This window comes from Ambystoma mexicanum, chromosome 12, assembly GCF_040938575.1.
Source record: "Ambystoma mexicanum isolate Mex_15411 chromosome 12, UKY_AmexF1_1, whole genome shotgun sequence".
NCBI classification, from domain to species: Eukaryota; Metazoa; Chordata; class Amphibia; order Caudata; family Ambystomatidae; genus Ambystoma; species Ambystoma mexicanum.
The window spans coordinates 55212328-55226237 of NC_090936.1; the positions used below are offsets into that span (position 1 = coordinate 55212328).

Sequence of the window (13910 nt, forward strand, 5' to 3'; positions counted from 1 at the left end):
CTGGGCGTGTTGACGGGCAGTGACGTCACGTTCGCAGCCCAGCTGACAGAGCCTTGAAAGGAAATAGAGGCAGGAGGGACCAAAGAACTGAGCTCTGAGTGTCGACCGCCGACGGATTGAAAACCGGCGGCCATCTTGGAAAAGAGACTTTTCCGTTAGCTGACCAACAATGAGCACCATAGTAACAATATATGAACGATGCTTTGCTACAAATTATACGACAGTTGTATAATCTCTTAAATATATTTGTCTAATAGTTTAAATATACATTGTATCATATTTGCAATAGTTTTTCTTTTAAGCGCCTACTCTTAACAGTAGTTTCTACAAAGGTGGTGCCACGATATCATGCTATTTTATTTTGTATTGCACGTGTCTGTGGCTGTTTTGGGATGTTTATCTGACCGTACCCCCCCTGTACACCACACACACCCTGTCACTTAGAAATGGCTACCGGACACCGCCATTTAAAAAAGCGAAGGGGGTCTGCACCTTCTGTCGCTACGTTTTCACTCTTCCCCAGTTCCCACCCCACCCTTTCAGGTGCCCCACACCGGGACACACACTCACTATGCCCCGCTACTGCGCCGCCTTCAGCTGCAGCAACCGAGGGGGGCGTACCGGCCGAGCGGAGCGCCGGCTCAGTTTCTATCCGTAAGTGCACCGTGGTGGCCCCCCCACACTGGCTGCCAGCTTAGGTCTCAGCTGTTCCACGTCCGGTTTGAGTAGTTCGTGGGTTTTATCTCTTTATGGCATATAATGTTTTGCATTTCAACTTACAAGTGCATAATTGCACGTTACAAAACAGGACTTCCCTAAATTGTTATGGCACTCAGCTGTTCACTGAGTCTGGTATTTCAGTGGGTGAGCATCATATTGCATGCGGCATGCCTCCCAGAGCTACGCCCATGTCTGAGTTCCCGTGTCTGTCAGGGGACTGACAGCCTGTTACCTACCCCCTGCTGACTGTAGCAGCTGGGCGGGGTGAGCTGAGACTACTCGTCTCTCTTGGATTGGAACACGTCTCCTTGAAGAGCTGCCTGGACGTCAGAGTGAATAAGAACAGCTGTTGATGGGGAGTGCTTAAGATCAACGTCAAGTGGGAAAGACAGCCCGGGCTGATAGGGTATAGTTGGCAGTAAAATCCAAAGTGACATGCACAAAAAACCCTGCAATATATCCCAAAAATCTTTGAGACAGGCCCAGGTCACTTCACTGCAGAAATGTTTTGTCTATAAATATTTTTGCATCGCAATATGAAAAACACTGGCAATGCTAGCTGTTTTGGCTTTTTGTGCAGCTTTGGGAAAGGCATTTGCCAGGCAGTGCCGTAATGATACTAACTGGCCATTAGGGATAGTAGTTGCAAAATAGTGTGGCCACCTGGGCATATCGTAGCAGTGCCTGGTAAACGTCTATTTAACGCCTCTATGCAAACCAAAACTGCTGGCTTTGCCAATGCTTATTTTTAAGAAGATTTCCATGACACAGTGCTTATAAATTAAGTGGCTGAAGCCTGACCTAGTAAAGCCATTTATATTACACCAGCAGCACGTTTACAACTCCAATTAAACCATCCAATCTCAGAAGACTGCTATGAAAAAACCCTGGCATGCACTTCAAGCACAACGTTTGGTGGTAAGGTTTGATAAAGATAGCTCAAAGAGATCAGAGGGATCTGTTTTGCGAGAGACAGGAAGTGGGTGGCAATGGCCATAGGGATTAGCATGCCAATGGGCAGTCAATGGGTGGCTAAATAACCTTTAAACATACAAGCTTTGTGTCTTTCCTCGTATGCCATTTATCCCTTTCTGCCATCTTCTAGCCAAAACTATAGTTAAGAAGGGAGTAAGAACTAACCCTATGAACTATCGTCCTGTTGCTTTCCTGGACGTTGATAGCAAGGTACTTTCATCCATCCTGCTGTCGCACCTAGAGGAGTGGGCCGTGTCTGCTGGGAGATTGACAAAATTGAGGACAAGCTTTCATAGAGTTCTAGGAACATGGTGTGATGATTAGCATGATCCAACAACTATCTTTGCAGGGTAAATATGGGACAGCATATGTAGCATCAATCGACCTAAGTACCGCATTTAATGCGGTAGATCGACAACTTTTGTGGATCAAGCCAAAGAGGTGGGGGGCCCCAGGAGGGCTATTAAGACTCGTGTGGGTCTCCATGAGAAAACTGAAATCCAAGTGCGTCTGGTATGGGAGGTCTTTACTGAAGCATTTATACAGGTAGGGGCATTAGGCAGGGTTGCACCTTTTCACCCTGCTTCTTTAACCTCTACCTGTCGGACGCTGGTGAATACCTAACCCCAGAAGTCCTGGTTAATCCCGTTATAGGCCAGCTAAGACCTTGCTGGCTATCCTATAAGGACGACTTTATCCTTTTTGACTGTACCCCAGTGGGGATGCAGCTCTTACTAACAGAATTCAAAGTGTACCTGAGGAAACAGTTGTCCGTATAAACGCCTCTAAATTGAAAATTCTGTGCTGCTCCAAAAGTAAAGGAAAGGTATACCCCTAATGGCATATTGGTAAGGAACGAATTATGAATGTTAAGTCCTTGGTGTACTTGGGGTTTTTGATCCAGGTATCCCCTAGCTGGCCAGGGCTTCTAGACTGGGTGAAGGATTGAACCATCCTATTAATTAACCAACTTGTGAGCGTGGATGGGCGTTATGGCACTTACTCCCTTAAACCAGCACTTAAATACTATGAAGGGAAGCTGGTGTCCAAGATCCTAAATGGCATGGATATCTACTTACTAACCCCTCTTGATTCCTTGCCACGTCTGGAAGCTTACGTCTGGCGGCGAGTTTTGGGAGTGCAGCATGCGATTCCCATTGGGCATGATATAGGCATCATTTCCCTTCAGACCCGGGAAAATTGGAAATGTATCCTACTGATGAGGAAAATCTTATCAGTGGCTCTCTGTTAGGAAGGTAAAAGATTAAGAAAGCACCTTGACCACCCCATTCTGGAAAGTACGTAGCAGGGGATTATCCAGCATTGAAAGAGTGGGGGGGGGGAGCCATGAAAAAAGTCCTGCTCCTTTCCCCCACAAATGAACCTTAGAAAATGAATGCTAAACTGACACACAATCGTTCTTGCCCCCATACGATGGCTTGACTCTGTACCCTCTCCCTGCAACATTCAGACAAGAGTGGGACATGGAGCTGTGATCCCCCTTCCCTGCATCTGGCTCTGCCCTTTATTGAGCCTGCACTGCAATCAATGGCTTGTAGTGGGACACGGAGTATGCTCCTGCAATGCCCCCCATTGTGGATTGAGGGTGCAGAGCAGGAGCATACAGCCACACTGCTGTCCGTGTCCTACTCCAGATTGCTGTTCTACGGGCAGCCAGACCAAGCATGTGCACACTGCAACACTGCTGTCCTGGACAAGATACTAAGAAACAAGGGCATGCCACAGTAAGAAAGGGTTACACTGGCTGCCCCCAAATGCCAGTCTAGGCAAGTAATAACACATACCATACACGAAAACCTTCTAATTTACATATGGATTGCACCAACATAAGTGACTTCACAGAAAATGACATTGCAAGGAGCATTACCAGTCTTTGATACTTGGAGGAACCATGGAAGTGACTTTACAATAAGTTGCCATAAGTAAGCCACGTGGCAACTAGCTTTGTGGTGCACAGCGCCTAAATGGCACTATTATATATGGAGCAACTCTATAGTCACTAGGCATTTTTTTGTAAAATAATAGCATGATGTATTAACATAGGCTATGCAGTGAATCACTTGCAGAGCTGCAGAGAAGACACAGTGTGATTAAATGTTTTGCCCAGGATCACACACTTTGTTTAAATGGTGAAACTGGGATGTGGACAGTTATTAAGCAACTGAAAACACCTTCACAGGTTAAGTTGATAAAGCTATTTACTATGGTTTTGCTTTGCATTGTATGTGCTTAAATAATACTTTATTTATAGCAATGCCTTGGAAGCAAACCACATGACATAATAAACTAGCCTTTCATAATCTAACTTTACACTATTAATGTTGCCATAGAAATATGTTGAGCAATAGGAGCATGGCTTTGGTTTTATTCTCCCCGTACTGCATGCAAAGTCACAATAGCATCACGCAGATTAATGTGAGCTTAACAAATCCCCCTTGGGTTTTAAAGCCATAGTCATTATGTCATAAAGCATGCAGAGTTACACCCTTCTCACTTTTGATCACCCCCATTCACATTTCTTAAGGGACAAAAGTCCCTGCTAATAGTGCCCCCTCCCTCCCATTAGTGCTTAATGGCTCGCATTGTAATTCTCTGACTCAGAGCAACGTGTCAGTTCCCTGGGAGAGCCGCTCTGCTGTCCAGATCTCTAAGGGGAAAGGGGTCCTGCTGCCAGGACAAAGAGGGTGCTGTGCAGGAACAACATGCTCCTGCACATCACCCTCATTGTCCCAGTCTGGCTCTTTAAAGAGCCACTGGGGGGGGCAAGCTGTCCTCCCTGCCCCCGCTGCTCGGTACGACACTTGTGCGTAGACCCTTGGCAAGGACCAAGGACGAGAAATCGAGGGGGTGGGTCTAAGTGTGAACAGTGTCCTGGATATATTGCGTTGCTTTCAACTTGGGCAGACATTGGGAGCAGCGGGAGTACCAAAAGGTAAGATAGCAATGTGCCAACCTATTCTTTTGTTTCTTAATCTGAGGCGCGGACCCCTACTGGTAGTCCTTTCACCCAACAGAGATGCATGGTGAAAGGAATAGCTGTAGGGGTTGGCGCACGTTAAGATGCGGGTACACTGATAAAGCGCTTGGCACACCCATCTCTCCCTTTTCCTTAATCAGGAAGCTCAAAACCCCCACAGGCATCCCTGTCACTATGCAGCTTTTTGGTTGAAAGGATGACCTGAAGCGGGTTGCCTCTCTACCACTAGTGAGGGGAGCCCCGGTTTGGGATCATTTGTTTGAGACTGCTGGAGCTCTGACCCATGTAGTGCCGGCCCACTTAAAGCCCTGCGTCTTGGTGAACCTCAATCAAATTGGATCAGAAACTGGAGGGAAGGCTTCGGGTTTCAGTCACATTCAGGATAAGAAAATCACGAAAGAATGGAGAGAGAAACTCGGACAGCAGAGGAAATTGTAAACACTGGAATTGACTGTAAACCCCAATTCTAAAAAACAGCCAATAGAAACCAAACTATCCTAGAGCCAAAAGGTGTACTGTAACAGGTGAGGGAAGCAGAAAGTGCTGATACTATAACTGGAAGCTAGAACGTAGAGCAGTGCAGACGGAACGTACACAAGGAGACGGCAAAAGCAAGCTGCAGGTTAAGAAATAGTTTAGAGTCACTGATGCCAAGAGATCAACAACTCCATGAGCAAAGTGGAGCAAGAGCTCCAAAGCTAAATGACCAGTGGCAGAAGGATGCTTTGATTCACAGCTGTAAGGTTACAGCAATAACATCATTTGCAAGAACATTGAGGTCCTGAGTGGGATGGCTTCCATGTATGCATGGGATTTATACAGCACACACCCAGCTGCGAAGCAATGGAGCCCTGTACAGAGGGTAGTTGCAATTAGGGTTTAGGGCTAGCAGAGGAGCTGGGATGTGCAGGGAAGGGGGCATTTCCAGAGGTAGCAAATAGGGTTGAGTGGAGCGATCAGCAATATTCACAGATGGAAAGGGCTGAGAAGTGGCTGATGAAGAGAGAAAGATTAAGAAACATTGGAGATAATCTTCCTTGGCATGGAAGTACCCGCCACCCTTTCCTTCCTAGGACCCTGCATTATGCCCCTCACCTCCCAGCAGTGAAAAACCTTGCCATCCTCTTTGAGGGCAAGGTCTGCTTCATTTGGCAGTAGCTAAGCTCCCCAAGGCATCCACTAGCACCTTCATCCACTTGTGCGCAATCTTCTGTTCTTTAACATGCACCATAAGATTACACTGTCAACAGCAATGCTATTGTCACAGGTCAATTATGCCAATAGCCTTTGCCTCGGCCTTCTCAAAAAATCTGCTCCACCACCTTGATCTGTTTCCGATTAAGGGCTTGATATCAAGGGATACCATTTCTCAGGGGCACAGAACAGGGGCAAGTAACCTGCAGCTCTCCATTTTGTTTAGGACTATGACTCACGTGATCCCTCAACATTGACTATGCTGCCCACCTTTGACTGGAATTGCAGTCCAAAACAATATGAACGCCTAAGGTTGCAGACCCCTGGCATAGGAGAAGACTCCAAGTTTTTGACTCTCGCCTGTTTGGGGAAGGGTCAGACTGAGGCATACAATTGACACAAGGCCTATTGCAAAGTAGCCCACAGTCACAAATGGCAAGTTGTTCCTTTTGTGGCAGAGTGAGTTGGACGCAAGGAGGAGCTTTGAAGAATGGCCAGTAACATGGGCCAAAACTTCAAGTTGCAAAGTGATCACCAAATTGGGTAACGCTAGAATGCACGTCCTGCCCGGTTGACCCAACGGGCCAGTCCAAGTCTTGTTGAAGGTGGAGTCTGTCCATCTGGTTTCTGCAGCTTAATATTGGTCTGTTACCCCTGCTCAGCAAATGCATGGGCACGATAGCTCAATTTTGCTCCGGGAAACATTCTGGCTTTCGTTCTTTAAAACCTGTAATGGGGCCCTGTATTCCACTTCTGAAAGGCTGGTGAAAAGAGAAGGCGCCGCTAGAAGCCATTGCGCTGGCGGCAGACTTTGACAATCGCCACATGGCTTTGTGTGGTGAAGCCACTTCTCTGAAGTATGCATGGAAGATCCCAAAGCCCCATTTATAATTAAGTGATTCTGGTGGTACTTTTTCTGGCCATGGGCGCTCTATTTGGTTGGCGTGATTTAGCGTGACGCAAACAGTATTTTACGCCAAATGGCGTCTGTTGACTTTTTTTGAGTCCGTGCTGCAACCCCCCCTTCCCCCTCCCCCCTTCTCTGCAGAGCCCCAGCCTTGCAATCTTATGCAATAATTGCTCTGCAATTGTGTGACTCTGTCATCAACCCCTGCCAGCTGTCACTCGCGGGCATATTTTGTGTCGCGCTTGATTTCATTTATTGTCGGTTTATTTGGACTCTCATTACATTCAGGCGTCCGTCTTCCACCCTGTTCGCTTAAAAACGCCTTACACCCAACGGACCTTTTTTATTTAAATTCATATCAACTCTGTTGTCCTTTTTGTTGTCTTTTGCCACGTATTCCAAATAGATTTGGCACCATGAATACAAAAACAAAACTAACTTGTGATGCGTTTATGTCGTCTTTACTAGCATAATTATTCAGTTTTGTATTGTCGTAAGTAACACGTATACAATTACCCAAGTCAATAGCACGCTCTTTTATCGAATTTTGCTGGACCATACGTTGTTTTACAACCTACCGCCCATTGTCAATCGAATAAAGTGCACCTTCATACGTACACGCGCTTATATAACCCCACATAATTCCCAACTTCAAATTGATTTTCTTAAAAAGAAAGCATCTGAGCTCTTCAACTGGGCTTTGTTATTTTTTTTAGTTCAGTCTGTCCATTTCTCTTCCTTAACTTTGTTACAACTGACTCTTATTTAGAAAAATTCGCTTGCATTGGAAAATTAATAATTGACAAGTACCTTTCTTTTTTTTTCTTAATATAGTGTCACTTTCACCATAGATCGAGATTCGGAGCGCTTGGCAACCATTGCTTCAGCTGGTCACCTGCCAGTTTTTTGGTGCCCTCCAGTTCATGCTGCGCTCATGTTCCGCTTTCGAAACAATAATTAGTATTGTCTGACATCATTTTATTTCATTTTTTAAAAAGCCCCCCTGACACAGAAGTCATTGGATAGTTATTATTTTGATTGAAATGAAAATAGTGATTCCATTTTAGTATTCTAGTATTTTGAGAAAACATTAACTTCTTAGTATAGAGCAAGACAGTAGATACTTTTCCTAAATTCATTTGAGGAGACTTTTCCTAAATTCATTTGAGGAGAGAACGTTTAGTTGTGCATGGAGAAATAATTTGCATGCATTTCCCTACCATTACTTTCGAGTCGTCAAACACAGGCATGCATTGTTTGCACTGTAACGCACACAGTGGCTTTTCATTGTTAACCCTGCTTGCCACCCCTCTAGTACCCTAATTTGGTCAGATCACTCTGCAATTTTCTTCTCCCTCCTGACCTCCGCTCTCCTGGCTCACCAGCCTGCCCTGTCAAACCCCTCCCTCTCATGCCCCTCTCTGGAATAAAGCCACCACTAAACCTGATCTAGCCAATTCTCTCCTAAACTCACTCCAGCACTCACTCTAGAAAGCCACCCCCCCAATTGAACTCTATGATCACTGGCTCTTCAGCACCCTCATCCCCCTCACTCCAACTAAACGTATCTCTCTTAGACCGGGCCCCAGCCCCAAATTGTAAACAACTCGCCTCAAATTTATCAAAACTCTCAAGCATCGACTGGAGCGGACTTGGAGAACCAACATCACTCCTCAAACAAATCCTCTCTTGCAAGACTGACTAGGGCCTACCAGTCAGAAATTGGGAAAGCCAAAAAAAGTTTACGGGAACCGAATCCTGAACCCCTGCAACCCAAGCAATGAACTGTACTGAATCATTACAGAATTCAAGACTCCTGGTTGCTCAAACTCCCCCCATGCCCAATCTTTATGCGATGCCCTGTCCTAACACTTTCACAATATCACTATTGATAGCACGGTGTCTATCCGTTCACCCAACCTCAGACCCACCTCCCTCTCTATGCTAGTCTTTCCCACATTCTCCCCCATATTACACCATGAGGTCTGCAACCGAGCACAAAAACGTCAGTCAGGCTCTCCTAGAGACCCCTGTCCCCCGCAATCCTCAAGAACATCTTAACCTATGCAGGCAGCATTGCACGGTCAATCCTTAACCAGTCCCTCTCCTCTGAAATCTTCCAAAAAGCCTTTAAAACCTCCTATACCAAACCTCTCCTCAAAAATCCCTCGCTCGATCCACTAACTCCCCAGAACTACCGGCTTATTTCCAACATCCATTCACTGTCAAACTCCTCAACCGCACAGCATATAAACAGCTCTGCCTCTTGGCACAATCCAACAGCCTTCTTGACCCAGCCCAAGTAGCCTTCAGACCCCTCTGAGGAACTGAGTCCTCCCATGAGCCGGTTTGGGATGACTAAAAAAGAACAGCAGACACAGAAGGATGTGCAGCGCTCATCCCTCTCGACATATCTGACAACTTAGATACCATTGACCACACCCTACTCAGTCTACACTCCATAGGAAACGAGGACTGCGCTCTGACATGGATCACCTCTTTCATCTCAATTCACTCCCCCTTTCTCCTCCCTCTCTTGCCCTATGCCAAAAGGAGTTCCGCAGGGAGTTCCCCAGTCTCCCATCCTCTTCAATATCTGTCTTAGCCCTCTCCCTGCACTCATCTGATTTCATAACCTCATCTGTTACAACTGTGCGCAAATGACACCCAGAACCTCTCCTCCTGCCTTTCTGATCTCGACCACTGCATGACAACCAACCACCTCCTCCACAACCCTGGCAAAACAGAAATCCTAGTAGGGGACAAGTACTTATGCCATTAGGCTCCTTGTATAGCCGCGGGGGATTGATCCCATTGATTACAGGTGCATCTACGTTTCTATTGGATAGATGGCTCTCTAACAAGTTCTATTTGAATTGCAAAGACTGATTTATGCCAGTTTCGAGTTATAAGAACGTTGATTTCACATAAGTTGTTTTGGATCCACAGGATCGCAGATCAACTGTATCATGGCAATTTAAATATCTGATTGTCACAGACATTTCTGAATAACTTTAGAATTATCCAGTGGAAGATATAGACTAAATATTTGCTATTGGAATGAATTTTGTCCTCCAGATTCAAGGAGTGTTCAATTCAGAAAGTGGCCTTGAGAAACACGTTTCGGCTGTCTTTAGACAAGAAATAAACCAATTTATTTAAAGCCAAGATCCCTTCACGCCTCAATTTTTCTTTTGGACATCTAATTCGATTATTGACTATCAGTTCTCTGGATAATTATTCCATAAGATTGCAAATAACTATAACATTTGATGTACTGAGCGCAAGCCTTATCTCAAAACTCACATTTGATTTTACTATCATAGTATTCTCTAAAACAACACTCCTTCCCAGACTCCCCCTTCCGGTGACATCCAGTTCTGTGAAAAAGCTTGGATGCACGCTGTATTTGAATGAAACCCTCTACCAACTCAACAATTCCGTGTCCAGAACCTGCTTCTTCTACCTGCGCAGTCTCAGGTGACTATTCAGACTCACCTACCCACACCGAATCCTGCTATCCTTGCCGTCATCCTCTACCGCATAGATTATGCAAACTGTCTTTATCTAGACGCCCTGACATTCAAGCTCTGGAAACTCCAAAGAATCCAAAACGCGGCTGCCCGTCTCCTCATTGGCCTCTCACCAAGAGAACATATTAGCCCTGCACTAGAGTCCTACACTGGGTCTTGTGAGAAATTATAAGGTGTCTCACCCGCTAGTGCCCGGGGATCTGTCATCCAGGTGGCCAGGACATTCTCTCGGGAGGATAGCTCAGCAGCAACGTGCTCTGCTTGGAAGCAAGACGACACAAAGCAACACAGGTTCGATCCCCGGGTCTGCGCTTAGAAACCTCTGGGTATTTAAGCACATTATAAATGCGCAACTAAGTCAAACTACACAACTAAAAAAAAAGAAAAATCCTGTAACAGTGCCTCGTTGCCCGCGGGCTGTGTAAGCACTTTAAAAACATGTAAAAAAAATTAATAATAATGCCCATTGCATTTGGATCCAGTTCCTTGGGTGGACCAGTGCGGGGGGATCACCTGGGTTAGGGGTCTTGTGGTAGTGGAACACCGGATGGTGAGACACGGTATCCCCTTCTCTATATCTTTTCCCCATCTTACCAAGTAGAATACGTAGGAACTGTACCCCGCTGCCCTCTTACAACACAAACACTTTCTCCCGGAAAGCCCGCTATGAGAGAAAACGGACTAACACCCGAGCTATATACCTGACATGTCCCAGTGCAATGGTCAGGCAATTACTGACCATTGCACACACCTGACTTCCATTACACTTCCCCACACGGGTAAAAGGTGGAGCACGAGAGCACACTCTGAGCGAGGCAAAGCACACGAGGAAACAGCAGTTCAAAGATGGCAGGTTAACGAGAGTAGAAAGACGGCGAAACAGAAGGGGTCACAAGGAGGGAAGTTCCCTTGACCTTTTTCCAACAGGGAACCTTCACTTTCACGAAAACTCGAACAGAAAGCATAAGCAAAGGAAACCAGTCTGAAGAATTCTGCATTGTGTGTTGGAGGTACCAGGGCCCTCCCGTGTCAGTAATCCAGGCAGGGAGGATCTCCAGCCACTGTGGTACTGTCCTTTGCTTCAAGAACAAAGTCGCTTCAGTGAAATCAACACAGTTGGTGAATTGGGGAGACCGATCCAAGACCGGTTTGTGTTGAAGCCAAGGTTGCAAGCAGCATTTTATGGCGAGTGTTTTGTAACGAACATTGTTAATACACTTGTGATGATTAACAAATGAAGTCTAACTGCTGCTGAGTGATCGAAGGTCTCTGTAAGGTATCCAGCTGAGAAGTAATAACAGTAGATAAAGTTGGTCCGATCGGGGCGGAGGGAGATCAATTGAAAGAGAACAAATAACTGTAAATCGAAGTGGTCCTGCGACAGGTCAAGTCAAATCCCATGCACAGTCGGAAGTCTTCAATTTCGATGAAGTATAGAAAGTTTGGAAAAGTACATGGATTTTGTCGGAGCCCCACAGAGGGACATCAATTGAAAGTTTTGTGTTAAAGTGGGTCTGAGCCCGGAGGAGGAGGCTTGCGGTGAATCGAAAATCACCCAAGAAGTTGTACATGAGAATCCTGAGGAGAAGGATCTTTTGAATGTTTGTCGCATCCGGCCCTCTGAAGTAAGAGACTTTAACATTGATTCATGGAACATTTTCCTATGGGATTTCGCCAATATAAAACACTTCCATGAATCAGGCCCATAGAATGGCAAATAGACTTTGACATAGAAGGCCCTGATACTGAGATTTGAACTGCATCCTCATGCTAGAGAACCCAGAGACTGTGCTAAGTTTAAGTGTGCCACCTTGTCCCGTGCTAAACATGGGAAAGAGAGGCCAACAGCTTGTATATCCTGACATATCATTTCTTTTTTTTTTGGTATAATATTTTTTATTGTTTTATGGACATAAACAAACACAGCACCAAAAGGTAGTTGACATTTAGTCACTACACATAACTCTTTAAGCATTTAAACATTTAAACATTCAAATATTTAAACATACAGGTATTCATTCCATCCCGGCATCTGGTCTACATTTGCATATATTGCAGCGGTGCTACATCTAGAGTTACTTGATAGCGTTTCAATGGCTTATAATAGTTCATTGAACGGCGCTCAGTGTTCCCTTGTCCATTCTTCGCTTGCCTTCAATTGTCCTCCCATTTACGCCATATCTGGGCCACTTTCTCTGGACATCCTCTTGTGGTGTACACTCTCGTCTCCATTGGGATGCACATGTCCACGTCAGCCACCCATTTGGTGTATTGTGGCGGTGTGGGCGAGCCCCACAGTTGGGCTATGTTTCGCTTTGCGAGACTCGTAGTCGTTGCAAACATAAGTTTTTCGTATCTGGATAGCTCTATATCCGCATCTATTCCCAGTATCAGGAGTTTGGGGTCCATCGGTATTTCACGGTTAAGTACTGTTGATAGCCTATCGCAGCATTGTTGCCAGAAGTCCTGTATCTTCGGGCATTCCCACAGGATGTGGAAGAAGGTTCCTTTCAGACGGTGACATCTTAAGCAGTTTGGGTCCATCGCCCTTCCCCATTGATGCAAGGCCTCTCTAGGATAGTAAATCCTATGTAGGATTTTTAGCTGCACCAGTCTGATTCTGGCTGAAATTGCTGATTCTCGTGGATGCACCAAATGCCAATGTCCAGTCCTCTGCCTGTATTTGCCCCACATCTCTTTCCCATTTTTCTTTAAGGCCCGTGAGTTCTTTCGTGGCAAACAAATTGATGGCATTGTACATTGTGGATGTTAGTTTGTGCCCAATTCGTTCCATCACTACGTTTCTCTCAATCGGTGTGCATTCTGGCACATTTGGGAGGTCTATTTCGCTTGTAGCGAGTGCATGCCTTATTTGCATGTAATGAAAGTGTTCCGTGTTGGGAAGGTTGAATTCATCTTTCAGGGCTTGGAATGTCTTGATTTCGCCATCTTGTATCAGATCTTCTAGTGTTTTTATCCCCGCCTCTTCCCAGGATGTCCATTTAGGAATGCCTTTAAGTTCCGGGAGGTTTTTATTCCACCATAAGGGTTGCTTCAGTGTGACCTTTCCCTCCCATCCCAGGTGTTTATGCGCATCTGTCCAGATCTGCGTTTTCTGAGCCGTCATTGTGGGTACAGCTTGTCGGGTTTTCTTTTGGTATAGACTTTCTAGCGGGGTGACTCCATGGTTCGTTTGGGCATCTGCTCTGTTGTGTGGTATCATTGGGTCAGCGTGCAGGCTATCATTCACCACCGACATTTGGGCAGCCAGTAATACGTCTGCAGGTGTGGTAGTCCAATTCCTCCCTCCCATATTGAGCGCTGAAGGGTTCCGAGAGCAATTCGTGGGTGACCCCCTCCCCAGAGGAGTTTCCTGTGAAATTCTATTTGGGGTATACATATCGGTGTGTTCTGCAAGGCGTATAGAAACCGGGGTAGGGCCAACATCTTGAATAAAGCAGCTCTTCCCAGTAGGGTGAGCGGAAGGGCCATCCAGTGCCTGACATCATTTACGAATTTATCTCTTACTGGGTGTAGGTTTTTCCCTATGTACTGTTTTAGGTCTATTGAGACTTGTATCCCT

At 45.7% G+C, this 13910-nt stretch overlaps 1 protein-coding gene across 2 annotated transcripts in view; it reads left to right on the forward strand.

Moving 5' to 3' along the window:
- The first annotated feature begins 135 nt into the window (after positions 1-135).
- The window catches only part of THAP5 (THAP domain containing 5), a 48435-nt gene continuing 34660 nt past the window's right edge, over positions 136-13910 (forward strand). The window contains exon 1 of one of the 2 annotated variants that reach the window (XM_069627953.1): positions 136-154. Coding sequence is in view for 1 of the 2 variants with exons in the window: in XM_069627952.1 (XP_069484053.1) it covers positions 572-654 (83 nt within the window). In the remaining variant the exon portion in view is untranslated. Of the gene's footprint in view, positions 155-509; positions 655-13910 lie in introns of those variants that run through there. The other variant, XM_069627952.1, reaches the window with a different exon arrangement.